General features: G+C 37.2%; 1 protein-coding gene across 1 annotated transcript in view; it reads right to left on the bottom strand.

The window, feature by feature from the left end:
- Nucleotides 1–448: 448 nt before the first annotated feature.
- ENPP7 (ectonucleotide pyrophosphatase/phosphodiesterase 7) overlaps nucleotides 449–14,101 on the bottom strand; it is a 30,307-nt gene continuing 16,654 nt past the window's right edge. Inside the window, exons 4-7 of the mRNA XM_053721154.1 lie at nucleotides 7,551–8,174; nucleotides 6,675–6,909; nucleotides 5,517–5,652; nucleotides 449–1,246 (exon numbers count right to left, since the gene is read on the bottom strand). Of these exons, the coding sequence (XP_053577129.1) occupies nucleotides 1,231–1,246; nucleotides 5,517–5,652; nucleotides 6,675–6,909; nucleotides 7,551–8,174 (1,011 nt within the window). The 3' untranslated portion in view covers nucleotides 449–1,230. The remainder of the gene's footprint in view (nucleotides 1,247–5,516; nucleotides 5,653–6,674; nucleotides 6,910–7,550; nucleotides 8,175–14,101) is intronic.

Below are 14,101 nucleotides of genomic sequence, written 5' to 3'. Positions count from 1 at the left end.
CTATTTCAGGCCAGATTGCGAGTGGAGCACAAGTAATATCAGGTTTTCGCGATCATTTGTGCAAAGGTTAAATTGCTTGAGCACAATCATGATTTACGCTAGAATAATTACCGCGTCCTCAGAGCTGTGGTTAACTTTTTCGCTAAAAAAAAAAAAGTAAAAATACACTCCTACTAACACCATCTAATAACAGGTCTCAGGTGTTAGAAAAAAAGGCAGGCAAAGGGATTTAACATTGAGTTACATACATATACATGTCTAAAGCAATATATATGTGTGCATATGTATTTATGTATGTTAGACACATGATGTTGCATATCAAAATGATCAGAGAGGTGATGTAATACTGCCCCATCTGCGACTGATATTGTGAACTTATTAATATAAGGGAATTATGGCAGTTATTGTACACATATATTCCGTTAAGTAGATGAAAACATGTAAAAGCTTTTTTATGCAATATCAATTTTTATAAAGGTTTTAACTATATATTGACTGTAAATATTTCTACACATAGCAGAATATGTTCTATGTATTTATTCATATTTTCATGCTGCGTTAGCGCAAATGAGAATATGCAATCGTGTTTGTGTGAGAGAGGGGTGTTTTTTTCCACTTTTTTTTCTCTATTTTTTGCGTTTGATGGGTTAGCGCGAGAGCGAAAACTGTTTACTTTCAACTCATAGTACGAGCGCAACCCGACAAACACAAAAACTTAATTCTAGCACAATTAACACTCAAGCGGGAGCGTTAATTTTCGATCCACTCGTAATCTAGACCTTTGATTACAGAACTTATTAAAGTCTTTCTGCTCTCCCAATACTTTAGTAAGTAAGTCAAAAAAAATCAAAATACTGTGAGTGGTGTGTGATTCAGTGTACAACACTGTGTACAATGTTAGACATACAACATTATATTTGACTTTGTAGCTGTGTAATACTGGAAAATGGTCCTGATTCTCAAAATATGTAAAAGGAGCCTCAAAAAGCGGTGTTACTGCTCCCAGTTTATTGTAAAATAATATCCCTTATTCATAGGTTATGTGGGATGCAAATAAAGGTTGGAGGAGCCTGGCCAGTGACAGCTATGAACCCATTTTTTGTTCTGTAATATTCTCTCCACCAAGTGTACTGTGGTAAGGAAAGTGTTAAACCACTTCAAAGGTCAACAGCAGATCCGGAGGAGGATTTCCCCATCATTTCATATAGTCCAAGTTGTGATCTGGGGGTCTCAGAATTTCTCCTCTCTGCAAAGGAAAGATCAGAGGTCAGTGTTACATATTTCAGTCATTGTCTGTACCTCTCTGTCATAGGGTCTGATGATCAGAAACTCACCAGCACAGAGAGAGATCCTGTAAAACCTTTTGTTTTCTTTCTTTGTTTAAAGCATATATTGTATTGTGTGTGTCTCTGCTTCACATCCAGAACCCTGCATAGCCTTTTGCTAGCTGTGGAAATTTTCCCTGTTGCCTGACATTTTCTTTTGAGATTGTATTGTTACTATTACATTTCTACAAGTTTGGATCTGTAGATAACTTTTGGTCAGTTTCTGAATTTGACATTTTCTACCTTCCATAAATTAGTAATATTATAATCCAGGGATGGCCAACTGGCGGCAGAAGGGTTAACTGTGGCCCTTGGTACTTGTTTTTGTGGCCCCTCAGGCAAAGCAGAACTAGCATGTGCCATAGTTTATGTGGCCTTAGGAAAAAGTGTAACTATAAATGTGTGCATTGGGCTGACCGCAACTGAGAAGAGCTATCTGGAGGGAATAACAGAAGACAGAGAATACCCTATAACCACATCTAAATCTTTTATATAATTATATCATTTTATATTATTTCTTTGTTTAACCCCTTGAGGACTCGGGAATTTAAGAGAAAAACTTGCCCTAAAGATTGAAGATTTATATATATATATATATATATATATATATATATATATATATATATATATATATATATATATATATATATATATATATAATTCCTGGTAGCAAAGGGGTTAATCAGTATCTTGTAAGGTTAATTTTAGCTGTAGTGTAGAGATTACCCTACCCTATTCCTCCTAAACAGTTTTCAATCCTCTCTTACCCCCCACTGATCACCACCATCTTAGGTACTGGCAGGCAGTCTACCAGTATGCAGTTTAGTGATATATTTTTTAAATATATACATGCTTTTAAATTTCAGTAGTGTAGGGTACCCTCCTCACCCACCTACCTGACCCCCCCAAACAGCTCTCTAACTCTAAGCTGTCTGCAAGTACCCAAATTTGTATTATTATTATACAATTTCTGTAGTGTAGAGATCCCCCCTCCCCCCAACCGATTATCAATGGGATCCTCTCCCTCACCCATTTCTGTAGTGTTGCAGTCCATCTTTTCCCCTCCCTCACCAACATAATCGTTTTCCGTAGGTAGGGAATACCTCCCCTTCCTCCCCCCCCATGATGCACTGCCCGCCTGCCTCCCTCCTTCCACACCACCCAAGGCAGCACCGAAAGCTGATGCCGATAGTAACCATATGATGACAGAGATTTGTCTTTATATGGTAAAGGGAGCACTATCAGAGCTAAAAGCCGGGAGCAAAGTACCCTGTGACATAGTACCTATGTCCTAGTGGCCTAACGGGTTAATAGCCATATATGAATATGCTGCCTTAAGGCTTCTAAAATATCGATCTGCGGCCCCCATGTGCTAGGAAGGTGACCATCACTTTTACAATCCATTCCCCACTGGGATACTATGATATTTCCAAAACAATTTGTTAAAACTAAAGATGTTTTTCAGTGCTTAAAAGCACACAGAACTGCCAGGTGCTTATACCAGGTCCTGTGACTGAGAGATAAACTATGGGATTAGAAAGTATTAGACTCTCAATTTCAGAGCAATCAGTAAAGCATTGTAGTCTCATACCGTGAAAATGAGAGGGGATCTGATAAGATAGTGTAGAAAAGCACAAGGCGAAAGCGCAACATGGAAAACTCTTTACAAAGAATCAGATTAAACACAGTAAATGTGCACTTTCAGGATTTGTGTTGACTTGTATGTTTATTTTTATATGAACAATCAATTTGCAAGTAACCTACAAATCCCAATATATTAGCTACAGTACATATAATAGTCTATAAAAAAAAAAGTGGAAAGAAAAATAATGTTATTTTTCATTGTTCTGAGAAGGAAAATAATGAATATGTTGCTAGTGTAGAGATTACCCTCCAACCTGACACCTCCCACCCCCTGATCCCTACCCGATCTCTCCCAAACAGTCTTCTTTCCTCCTTTACCCCTACTGGTCACCGCCATCTTAGGTACTGGCAGACTGTCTACCAGTATGCAGTTTAGGGATATTTTTTTTTAAATATATACATGTTTTTAAATTTCAGTAGTGTAGGGAAAAATATTAATAAATAATTTAAAAATATTAAGATAAATATTATAAACTGGGTACTGGCAGACTGTCTACCAGTATGCAGTTTAGGGATATTTTTTTTTAAATATATACATGTTTTTAAATTTCAGTAGTGTAGGGAAAAATATTAATAAATAATTTAAAAATATTAAGATAAATATTATAAACTGGGTACTGGCAGACAGCTGCCAGTATCTAAGATGGCTGCTTCTAGTGAGAGAGGGGAGGGTTAGAGAGCTGAGTGGGAGGGGTCAAGGAGGTGGGAGGGTTGAGGATGATCTCTACAGTGAAAAAAAAATCCCCTAAAACTGTATACTGACAGACTGTGTGCCAGTACCTAATATGGTGGTGACCAGTGGGGGGTTGAGGGACAGAAGAGAACTGTTTGGGAGGAATTGGGTAGAGATCAGGGGGTGGGAGGTGTCATGTGGGAGGGTAATCTCTACACTAAAGCTAAAATTAAAGGGACAGTCCAACAGTCTACACTAAGTCTACACTAAAGCTAAAATTAAAGGGACAGTATGTAACTTATTGTTACATACCAGAGAAGCATCCTGCAACTGGTGCTACATCTATAAACTTGTATACAGTACATGAAACATTTAAATATTCATCATGTGTTAGGAATCGAAGATGCACATTTAAATATTCATCATGTGTTAGGAGTCGAAGATGGCTGCCAAGCTCTGCCCACCTATTGTATGTATATTTTGGTATGTTAAGTTTCTCCAATCACAATCGACGTGTTAATACGTTTTCCTGGAATTTGAAATAGCTACCTGAACAATATTTAAATGTACATCTGCTAAACTGTCATGCAAGAAAACAGCTAACTGGACAAGAAGAACGCTGTGGGCGGAGCTTGATGGCCATTTTTGGCTGCTAATAAACGATTATTTAAAAGTTCCATGCATTTAAAAGTTTTTTCTTACAAGCTTATAGATGTGGAACCCGTTGAAAGATGTCTGTCTGGTATGTAACAATAAGTAACAAAGAATAAGTATTGGGTCTAGACTGTCCCTTTAACCTTACAAGCTACCTGATTAGACCCTTCACTGCCACGAATATTAGAAGTGTGGTGCGCAGGTGGAATTAGCATCTTTCTAATTACCAAAAAGCAATGGCAAAGCCATGTATGTCTGCTATTTCTGAACAAAGGGGATCCCAGAGAAGCTTTTACAACCTTTTGTCTTATGACTGAAAAAGTTGTGTGTAAATCATTTTAGTGAGAAACCCAAAGATTGTAAAAATGTTAACTTTTTTTTTAATATGATTGTATTTGGCAGCGAAACGGTGGAATGAAATAAACCAAAATGGGTCTAGATGAATACCTTGGGTTGTCTACTAAAAAATATATAGTTTTTATATGTAAATAATAAAAAAACAAAAAAAACAAGGCTTTATTTCTGTTTAAATGGAGTGATGTGATAGCAAAAATACAAAAAATTCTCCGGTACTTTGGGCAAGTTTTCTCTGAAATTCCTGGTACTGAAGAGGTTAATATAAATAATTGTTGATCCCTTAGTTACGATAGAGTAAATTGCTATTTTTGAGCCACTTTAACATTTTAATAACATTATTTCTGAGCAACAAAAAGTTAAATTACAATTTACAAGTTGATTATTTTAAAATATTAGGTCTTTCCCTGAATAGTGTAAAGTGTATTCAAAGAACTGTGCTAAGGGGTATTCTTTTGTTTTTCACTTGAGTGAAGTTTGATTAAAGGGATATTATGGATTGAAATTTAAATGAGCAAAGTGCATTTCAATGTTGAATAGAAGCATTTGTACAATATAATAGTAAAGCTATTAGCATTTCAGCAGGAACATGCGCATACGCATGCGCTGTGCAAGCCTCATGCACCAGCATTCAAACACCACGCCTGCTGTTTAATGCAGAATCAATGACACTATACATGCAACCATCGGCTCCCTTAGCGAGAGCATTGGGCATGTGCAGCGTATGCACTTATTCCGCTGAAATAGAAGCAGGACAATTGAAAACAAAATGAATAACTTTTTATTGTGTTCTAAACAACACATTTCTTCAGATATATGTTTTAGAAGACAATTGAATGTTTGCGCTTTCTGTCCATGCCACTTACCTTCGCCTTTGCTTGCGCCTTTGAATGCTTGTTGTGATTGTCGCGACAATAAAAATGACGAGAAGCAGGCCCAGCACTGATGTGAGACAAAGCGTGGCTATGTAGAGTTCATTTGGAAGGCCATTAGGAAATCTGTCTGCATAAAGAAAATCTGACATCAGCACCTACTCTATGAGAGTTTTCTTACTCTGATTAATTAATAGGATCTCAGTTTGTCCTGATTTAAAAGCTGCTGTTTCATATGCATGATAGAAACATTTGTCCTTTTTAATAGTTAACCTTAAAGGGACAGTCTACTCCAGAATCTTTATTATTTAAAAAGACAGAGAATCCCTTTATTACCCATTCTCCAGTTTTGCATAACCAACATGGTTATATTAATATCCTCTTCAGACTGTCCCCTTATTTCAGTTCTTTTAACAGACTTGCATTTTAGCCAATCTGTGCTGACTTATAGGTAATTTCACAGGAGTGAGCACAATGTTATCTACATGACACACATCAACTAGCGCTGTCTAGCTGTGAAAAACTGTCAAAATGCACTGAGATAAGAGGTAGCCTTCAAGGGCTTAGAAATAACATATGAGCCTACCTAGGTTTAGCTTTCAACAAAGAATGCCAAGAGAACAAAGGAAATTTGATGATAAAAGTAAATTGGAAAGTAAAATAGCATGCCATATCTGAATCATGAAAGTTTAATTTTGAATAGACTGTCCCTTTAAATATGATATCCTAAAAGATTATATTCTCCCATTTGGATTCTCGCCACTAGAGGGAGCAGCATTCCAAAAAGTGATTTGGTCAACCATATTTATTGAAACAGTAACAGTTATGAAAATGATATCAGTAAGGTGTATTCTGAGTCACTTATATGGCTTAAGAATAGAGAGTGATAAGAACCATTTATCAGCAAGTGAATACTATGCCAAGGACATTCAAATCATTTTATGTCACGTGAGAATCTGATAGCAGAAGATTGTTTTTTGATATAGGGAATTATGGCCTCTCAGATATTATAACTCATCATTAACAGTTACATCATTAAAACAAATGGTTGTCATTCAGGTGTATCATGGTAAATGCATTTTCTTGAGGGGTTATTATAGTGTTTGTTTATTGTGCACTGAACAATATGACACTGTATTGTGTGGTCCATACCATCATCATTATTCTCCTCCAGCAACATGTTCCGTGTCACATCCAGGGACCCATCATTAGGTTCAGGTTTGATTCCCAGAAGCTCACACAACAGGGCATATACATGAATACTCTCAAATGGCTCCACAACCAGCCCCTGTTTGAAGGATGGACCCACGGCACGAAAAATGGTTTTCATTTCTATGTAGTCATTGTCAAATCCATGTTCACCTTTATTAAACTGTAGTTTGGCAAACTGGAAAAGAATCAGAACATGTCAAAAGTTGGTTTTGGTCGAGCTTTGGCCTCATAGCGTAATAGTGAATAGACAATAATTATTTTTACCACTTCTGGTGGAATATTGTATTTTAAAACACTTTTATTCAATTGCCTTGTATGCTGCCACTCATTAAACCCGTTTAGTTAAGCATTGATAAGTTAAACAGCTTGTTTCTTTGTGTCATTAAATTGACATCCTATAACAGGGATTTACAGCCTTTTATGAGCCCCGTGCAAAGTAACACTTTAAAGTCTCCAGAATTAGGTTTGATAACTAATAAAGAGCAAACATTTCTACTAATAATAGTAATGATAATATTATTATACATGAGACCTTCTGTCAGCCCCATACCATATCATATCTCAGATGCCTGTGTGCTGGAGTAGTAAATGATGCTGGGTTTGATTGTTACACTGTCTGACAGCTAAGCATACATGTGACAAATGCCATACATGTGACAAGTCACAAAACTCCTGTTACCCCTTGCTGCAGCACTGTGGCATTAAAAATCACTCAAAGTGCCATGTATAACAAGCGTGCCACACAATGCTGCCCCCTGTCCTGTGCTATCCTATAGTATATGCTGCTCCCTGCTGAGATGGGATTTCTGAACTTACCGCATGGATCACATATCCTGGTTCTCCATATAGCACCAGTGGAGCGATCCTTGGGTTATTGGCAAAGTGTAACCTCTCTGGAAGCTCTTCCTTTTTGTACACATGTAGCTTGGGGTGAGCCCCTTTCAGGGCCTGGTATACCTTCTCCAATTTTCCTTCCTTAGGCAAGATTAAACCTGTAGGGCCATAATCTACCAAGTGGAAGTCGAGGTCAGAGTAGGTGAAATTTGCAATATCTATGAGCACAATCTCTTCAGGGCCTTTTTTTACTGTGGACATACCATGATCAGCTGTGATGATAAGGTTAAGTTTTGACTCAAGATTGTGTTTTTTAATCTGACTACGGATATAACCAATTGTGCGATCAACTTGACTGACCATATCCTTACGCTCCTGAGAGTCTGGACCATATTTGTGTCCAGTGCTGTCTGGTTCTCCAAAGTACAAAGCCACAAAATCTAGATCTTCCTCAGTGAACCAACTCATCACCGTATCAACATTTTGTCTCCACTCTGTCTCATTGCCCCACTTGTGAGTCACGGATTCCACCTTCTTTACGTTCACATTCTCCCCTTTGTATGTGGCATTGCCTCCAGGGAAAAAGAGAGAACCAGTTTTACGTCCCTGGGAAAGAGAGAAAAATGCATAAATTAATAATACAACACTGTAAAACTAATGACTTACATTTTTGGCCCATATTTCAGTTAAAGAGAATTTAAATCCAAAGTTCCCCACATTTATATTCTCATAGTTTTCACATTCAAATCCATTTTTAATCCCTGCAATAACCCGCTCTTCACAAGCTTTCCAAATTCATTCTCAGTGTAATACCACTCACTTATACCTCTCAACATTTCCTGGAGACCATCTGGGACTGGGAGGCAAAGGACAATGTAAGGTGGATCCAGGAGAACGTTGTATGAGAAGTGGACATCTGTGTAATGTGTGGGTGGATAGGGATGGTTCTGTGACATAGCTATGGAGTCACTGACAAATTAGGATATTTATAAGGCAACAGAGAGCTGCAGGAGAGACATAGGTCAGAGCTCCCAAAGTGTGACCATCCTACAACATGCAAGATGGTTGGGAGCATTGCAAGCTATACTTTGATAGCAATATGCCTGTCAATCAGAAAATAGTTTTTCCAGCAGCTTAAAGGGACAGTCTACTTGAAAATTGTTATTGTTTAAAAAGATAGATAATCCCTTTATTACCCATTCCCCTGTTTTGCACAGCCAAAGTGGCTATATAACTATACTTTTTACCTCTGTGATTACCTTGTAGCTAAGACTCTGCAGACTGCCCGTTTATCTTAGTTCTTTTGACAGACTTGCATTTTAGCCAATCAGTGCTAACTCATAGATAACTCCATGGGAGTGAGTATGTTATCTATATGGCGCACTAGCACTGTCCAACTGTGAAAAACTGTCAAAATGCACTGTGATAAGATGCGGCCTTTAACGGCTTCCATTTAAAAAAAATAAAAAATCACCTGAACTGACATGAGATGTTTTCTCACAGGAATTCTCAGGGTTAGAATTGGGAGCCTGCAAGCTCCTATGGTATATAAATAGGGCAAACAAATCAGACCCCACTGGTAATTAAAGGGACATTGTAGTTAAAGGGCCACTGTAAGTAAATATTTTCTATGCCTGTTACTAACTAACTACCCCAAATACGCTTTTTATCAATAGCATTTCATTAACATATCTCTACCGTATATCAGAAATCTTGTCTTCAAATTTAATTGTTTTCCAAACCCACTCCGTGGGTATCATTTGCTCTGTACCAATCCATTTACAATACCTAGGTTTCAAAATGGCGCTTTAAACACAAAGTTATTGGTTTAAGTATTTTGAACATGCAGTGCTGAAAATAGTGGGCAGGATAACGTGACATCATCGGCGAATAAAAGATATAACTTTTAGAACGTTATGAAACTTTGTTTTGGAGAAAATATAGGTCAGTAGGTTTTAATTAATGTTTATTAACTTTAATATGTTAGTTGTTTAGCTTAAAAATTATAACAGAAAGTAATCCTTTAACTTTTTCTTTTCTTTCATCTAAAATAGGGTATTTCAAAATATATTTCAGGGGTTTTTTTGTTTTGTTTTTAAACTTGTGTTCCTGCCCTGAATAAAACGATGTGTTCTGTCACACTTAGCGGCCGAATTATCAAAGACAGCTGCTCCATAACTTGTCTGCCTGCTCTGAGGCGGCGGACAGAAATCAACCTGATCGAATACGATTGGGTTGATTGATAGCCTTTGCTAGCGGCCGATAGGCCGCAAATCTGCAGGGGGCGGTATTGCACAAGCAGCTCTGGTGAACTTCTAGTGCAATGATAAATGCCGACAGCATTTCATCGTATCATGTCCGCTCGCACGTTAATAAATATGCCCCTTAGAAAGGTGCCTCACTCTTCACCAGTAAAGCAGAGGCAATTGCCCTTATAAATCAGTGAGGATTAATAGGAAGTACAAACCATACAGCAGAATTAGATCTGAAATAATTTAAGTAACTTGCAATAAAAAAAATATTTGTGATGCAAACTACTGTTTTTGTGCACCCCATGATATAAGAATTTTTTTTTTTTATATTTGTAAGTACTTAACAAAATTTAAAAAAAGATGAACAATATTTATTTATAAATGGAAATTATATGAAATTCAAATTTCAGTGTCAAGAAATAAATTATTTATTTTTGGATTATAGGCATTGTCATTTGTTTGTGTATTTTCAGTGGCCCAACCCAAAGGAAAACAAAGGTGAGGAAAAATAGGAAATTAAAAACTGAATCTTCATTACAAAAATAACATATTTTGAATTCTGTTAATAAAGTTTTGTGGAAATTGGTTTTCTCACTTCCTCGATTTTGCCTCTTGAAAGAGATAGTTACTATATACAAAAAGTTTTCCGACCCCTGTATTACAGCATGTAAATTTAGCAAAAGAATTTCCCTTTAATTACAACCACCAGTATTTTCTTTACGGTATTTGCATCTGCACATAACATTCTATGATTGTGTTAAAAACTATAAATAAAAAAAATATAATAAAATAAATGGCCACACAAGTATAACTGTGATACATATCAGGTGTTGGTCAGCAAAGTATTATCTGGATAATCTAGAAGTTGATCTTTGTTACAACAGACTGTACAATCTGATAACAAATTGATGTTTTAATTGACTTTTATGGGCCTTTTGTGGGTATTTTGCATATTGATTGTGTAATATATCCCTTTCATAAATACAGATTTTGAAATGTTTATAATTCTAGAGTGATATATCAGATATGAAACATGCCAGATTATCTCAGACCTCCAATGACTTGAACCTAGTTAAAGGGACACTTAATCAAAATTAGCCTTTCATTATTCAGATAGAACATGCCATTTTAAACAACTTTCCAATTAACTTCCATTAACAAAATGTGCACAGCCTTTTTATATTTAAACTTTTTGAATCACCAGCTCCTACTGAGCATGTGCAAGAATAAGTGTGTATGCATTTGTGAATGGCTGATGGCTGTCACATGGTACGTGTATGCATTTGTGATTGGCTGATGGCTGTCACATGGTGCAGGGGGAGTGGAAAAAGACATATCTTTTAAAATTGTCAGAAAAAAAAATCTACTACTCGTTTGAAGTTCAGACTAAGTGCTATTGCATTGTCGTGTTATCTTGCATTTGTTGATCATGCAAATCTACTGTGTTGACTGATCCTTTAAGTAACTTAAAGGGACATGAAATCCAAAATTGTTCTTTCATGATTCAGATAGAGAATACAATTTCCAACAACTTTCCAATTTACTTCTATTATTTAATTTGCTTCTTTCTCTTGTTATCCTTTGCTGAAATGTTTATCTAGGCAAGTACATGTGCAGCAGAGAACCTAGGTTCTAGCTGTTGATTGGTGACTGCATATATAAACTGATTGTCATTGGCTCACCCATGTGTTCAGTTAGAAACCAGTAGTGCATTGCTGCTCCTTCAACAAATGATACCAAGAGAATAAAACAGATTAGATAATAGAAGTAAATTAGAAAATTGTTTAAAATTGTATTCTCTATCTGAATCATGAAAGAAAAATTTTGGGTTTCATGTCCCTTAAAAGCTTTTTAGGGTAACTATTTTTAGATATTTTTCTTTATGGGGTTTAGAAAATTTTAGTCAGCCACTGAATAGATTTACTTCAAGTGTTGGTTAGATTTTAGGGGTGTCTAGTGTAGGTAAATACATTCAGTAATTCATGAATTATTTAAAGGGACAATTAACTCAAAAATGAATTCCCCATAAAATAATTATGCATAATTAAAAATAAAACTTTGCAGCCCACTTATTATTTATCATTCTGTCTGCTTTTCTAGTAATTTACAAATTGCAGTGTTTCTACCCCCAGATAGGCTGAAGTACATTCTGTGGAATGCAGAACCCCGACATTTCTACAGTATATGCTGTACTGTGATCTAAAGATAGGCCTGATTTTAAATGATCATTAGATACCAACACATTAAAAAATTTTTCACTATAACAGGGTCTCTGTTTCTAAAGGTATTTTTTTTAGAATTTGTTAGAGAAATATGTAGTGTGTTACAGTCCTGAGCCTCTTTAATGTCGTTTATTTTTCTTCACTGTGGCCAATTAGAAACAGATATAAATGGGCTTCTGCAAATATTAACCAATCACTGTACAGCATACAGAAATGTTGGGGTTCTGCATTCTTTAAGATGTATAATTATAGGTAGTAACATTATCCTATTTGTTTTATATTCAAATTACTTCTGCAACCTATAGGAAGAAATAACTTTATTTCATATAGGTTTGTGCGATTTGACTCTGGGACAGTGTTTATAATTAATTAGGTAAATATATATAATGCAGGAAGTTCACCCATTTGGTGACAAACCACAGTTCAATTAACAGTACCTCAGGTAGACTAACCATGAATCTTGAGATATGGGGGCCTATTTATCATAGGTCTTGCGGACCTGATCCGACAGTGCGGATCAGGTCTGCAAGACCCCGCTGAATGCGAAGAGCAATACTCTCTCCGTATTCAGCATTGCACCAGCAGCTCACAAGAGCTGCTGGTGCAACGCCGCCCCCTGCAGACTCGCAGCCAAAGGGCCGCCAGCAGGGGGGTGTCAATCAACCCGATCGTACTCGATCGGGTTGATTTTTCCGGTGATTCTTGTCCGTCTCATCAGAGCAGGCGGACAGGGTTATGGAGCAGCGGTCTGTAGACCGCTGCTCCATAACTTGTGTTTCTGGTGAGTCTGGAGACTTGCCAGAAACAAGGCCCATCAAGCTCCGATCGGAGCTTGATAAATGGGCCCCATGGTGCTAATGTAATAACCCAGCTAGTATTTTAAGGGAGTGATCAGTATTTTAAAGGATCATTTAAATGCAGAAAAATAAAAATAAATATCCTGTTAGGGTGAAATTTCATCAATGTGTAAATAGAATCTTATTTGAAATAAACACTCATTTAACCCTCTGCACCATAAGCCTACATCATGTAGTACATAGCCCATAACTGCATAGCGTAGATCTACATCCCAGCTTCAGTAAGCTCTAGTAGTCTCGGTTGTCAAGTGACAGCCGAGAGCTGCTGTTCCTGAGCTGCAGGCATCTGTCTTCAAATGCTAACAGTGCATGATTGGTGCTCCGTTACCATATGAAGGCAGATTGCTAGATCTTTACTGACAGTGACATGGTCTGTGTTACTGTCTGTAACAATCTCCCCTTGTGCCAGTGGGAGGTGTGGGAGGGAAGGCGGGTGGGTAGGAGTTAGTGTGAGGGGTCCTACACTGCAGAAAAAAGTATTTTGAAGGGTTAGGGAGTGATGGGGCATGCACTACAGAAAAAGGTTGGGGTAAGGGGGGAGAGCCCCTAAATAATGATTGCAGGGAGGGGGAAGCAGGGGAGAACCACTACACTACAGATAAATAAAAAAGTTTAACTAAATTAAAAAAACCTTATAAATTGGGTACTGCCAGTACCAAAGATGGCTGCCATTAGTTGGAGGGGGGGAGGATTAGAGAACTGTTTAAGAGGGATCAGGGAGGTGGAAGGGTTGAGGAGGGATCACTACACTGCATAAAAATAATAATATATATATATATATTTTTTTTTTAAAAACAACCTAAACTTCATACTGACAGACTGTCTGCCAGTACCTAAGATGGTGAGGATGCATGTGGGGGGCTGTTTGAGAGGGATCAGGGAGGTGGAGGTGTAGGGTAGGAGGGTAATACCTACATTACTATACTATTTCCCTTACCAGCTAACTAATTTAATCCTTTTTCTGCTGGTAATTTCAGAAGGGTGGTGTGTAGCTGCAATTAGCGGCGTTCTAATTATCAAAGACCAATGGCAAAGCTGTGCATGTCTGCTAATTCTGAAGCTTTTACAATCATTTGTGTCATGGTTGCACAAGCGGTATGTAAACAGTTTTAATCAGAAAAAGTAAAATTTCTTAAAAGTTTTTATGACGTTTTTGTGAAGGTGGTGTTTGTTCGCAGTTGAACTTGTTTTATGTGGCAGGA

The sequence above is a fragment of the Bombina bombina genome, chromosome 1, assembly GCF_027579735.1.
Source record: "Bombina bombina isolate aBomBom1 chromosome 1, aBomBom1.pri, whole genome shotgun sequence".
In the NCBI taxonomy this organism is placed as follows: Eukaryota; Metazoa; Chordata; class Amphibia; order Anura; family Bombinatoridae; genus Bombina; species Bombina bombina.
The sequence above is the reverse complement of the archived record's forward strand: the minus strand, read 5'-3'. Positions and strand labels throughout refer to the sequence as shown.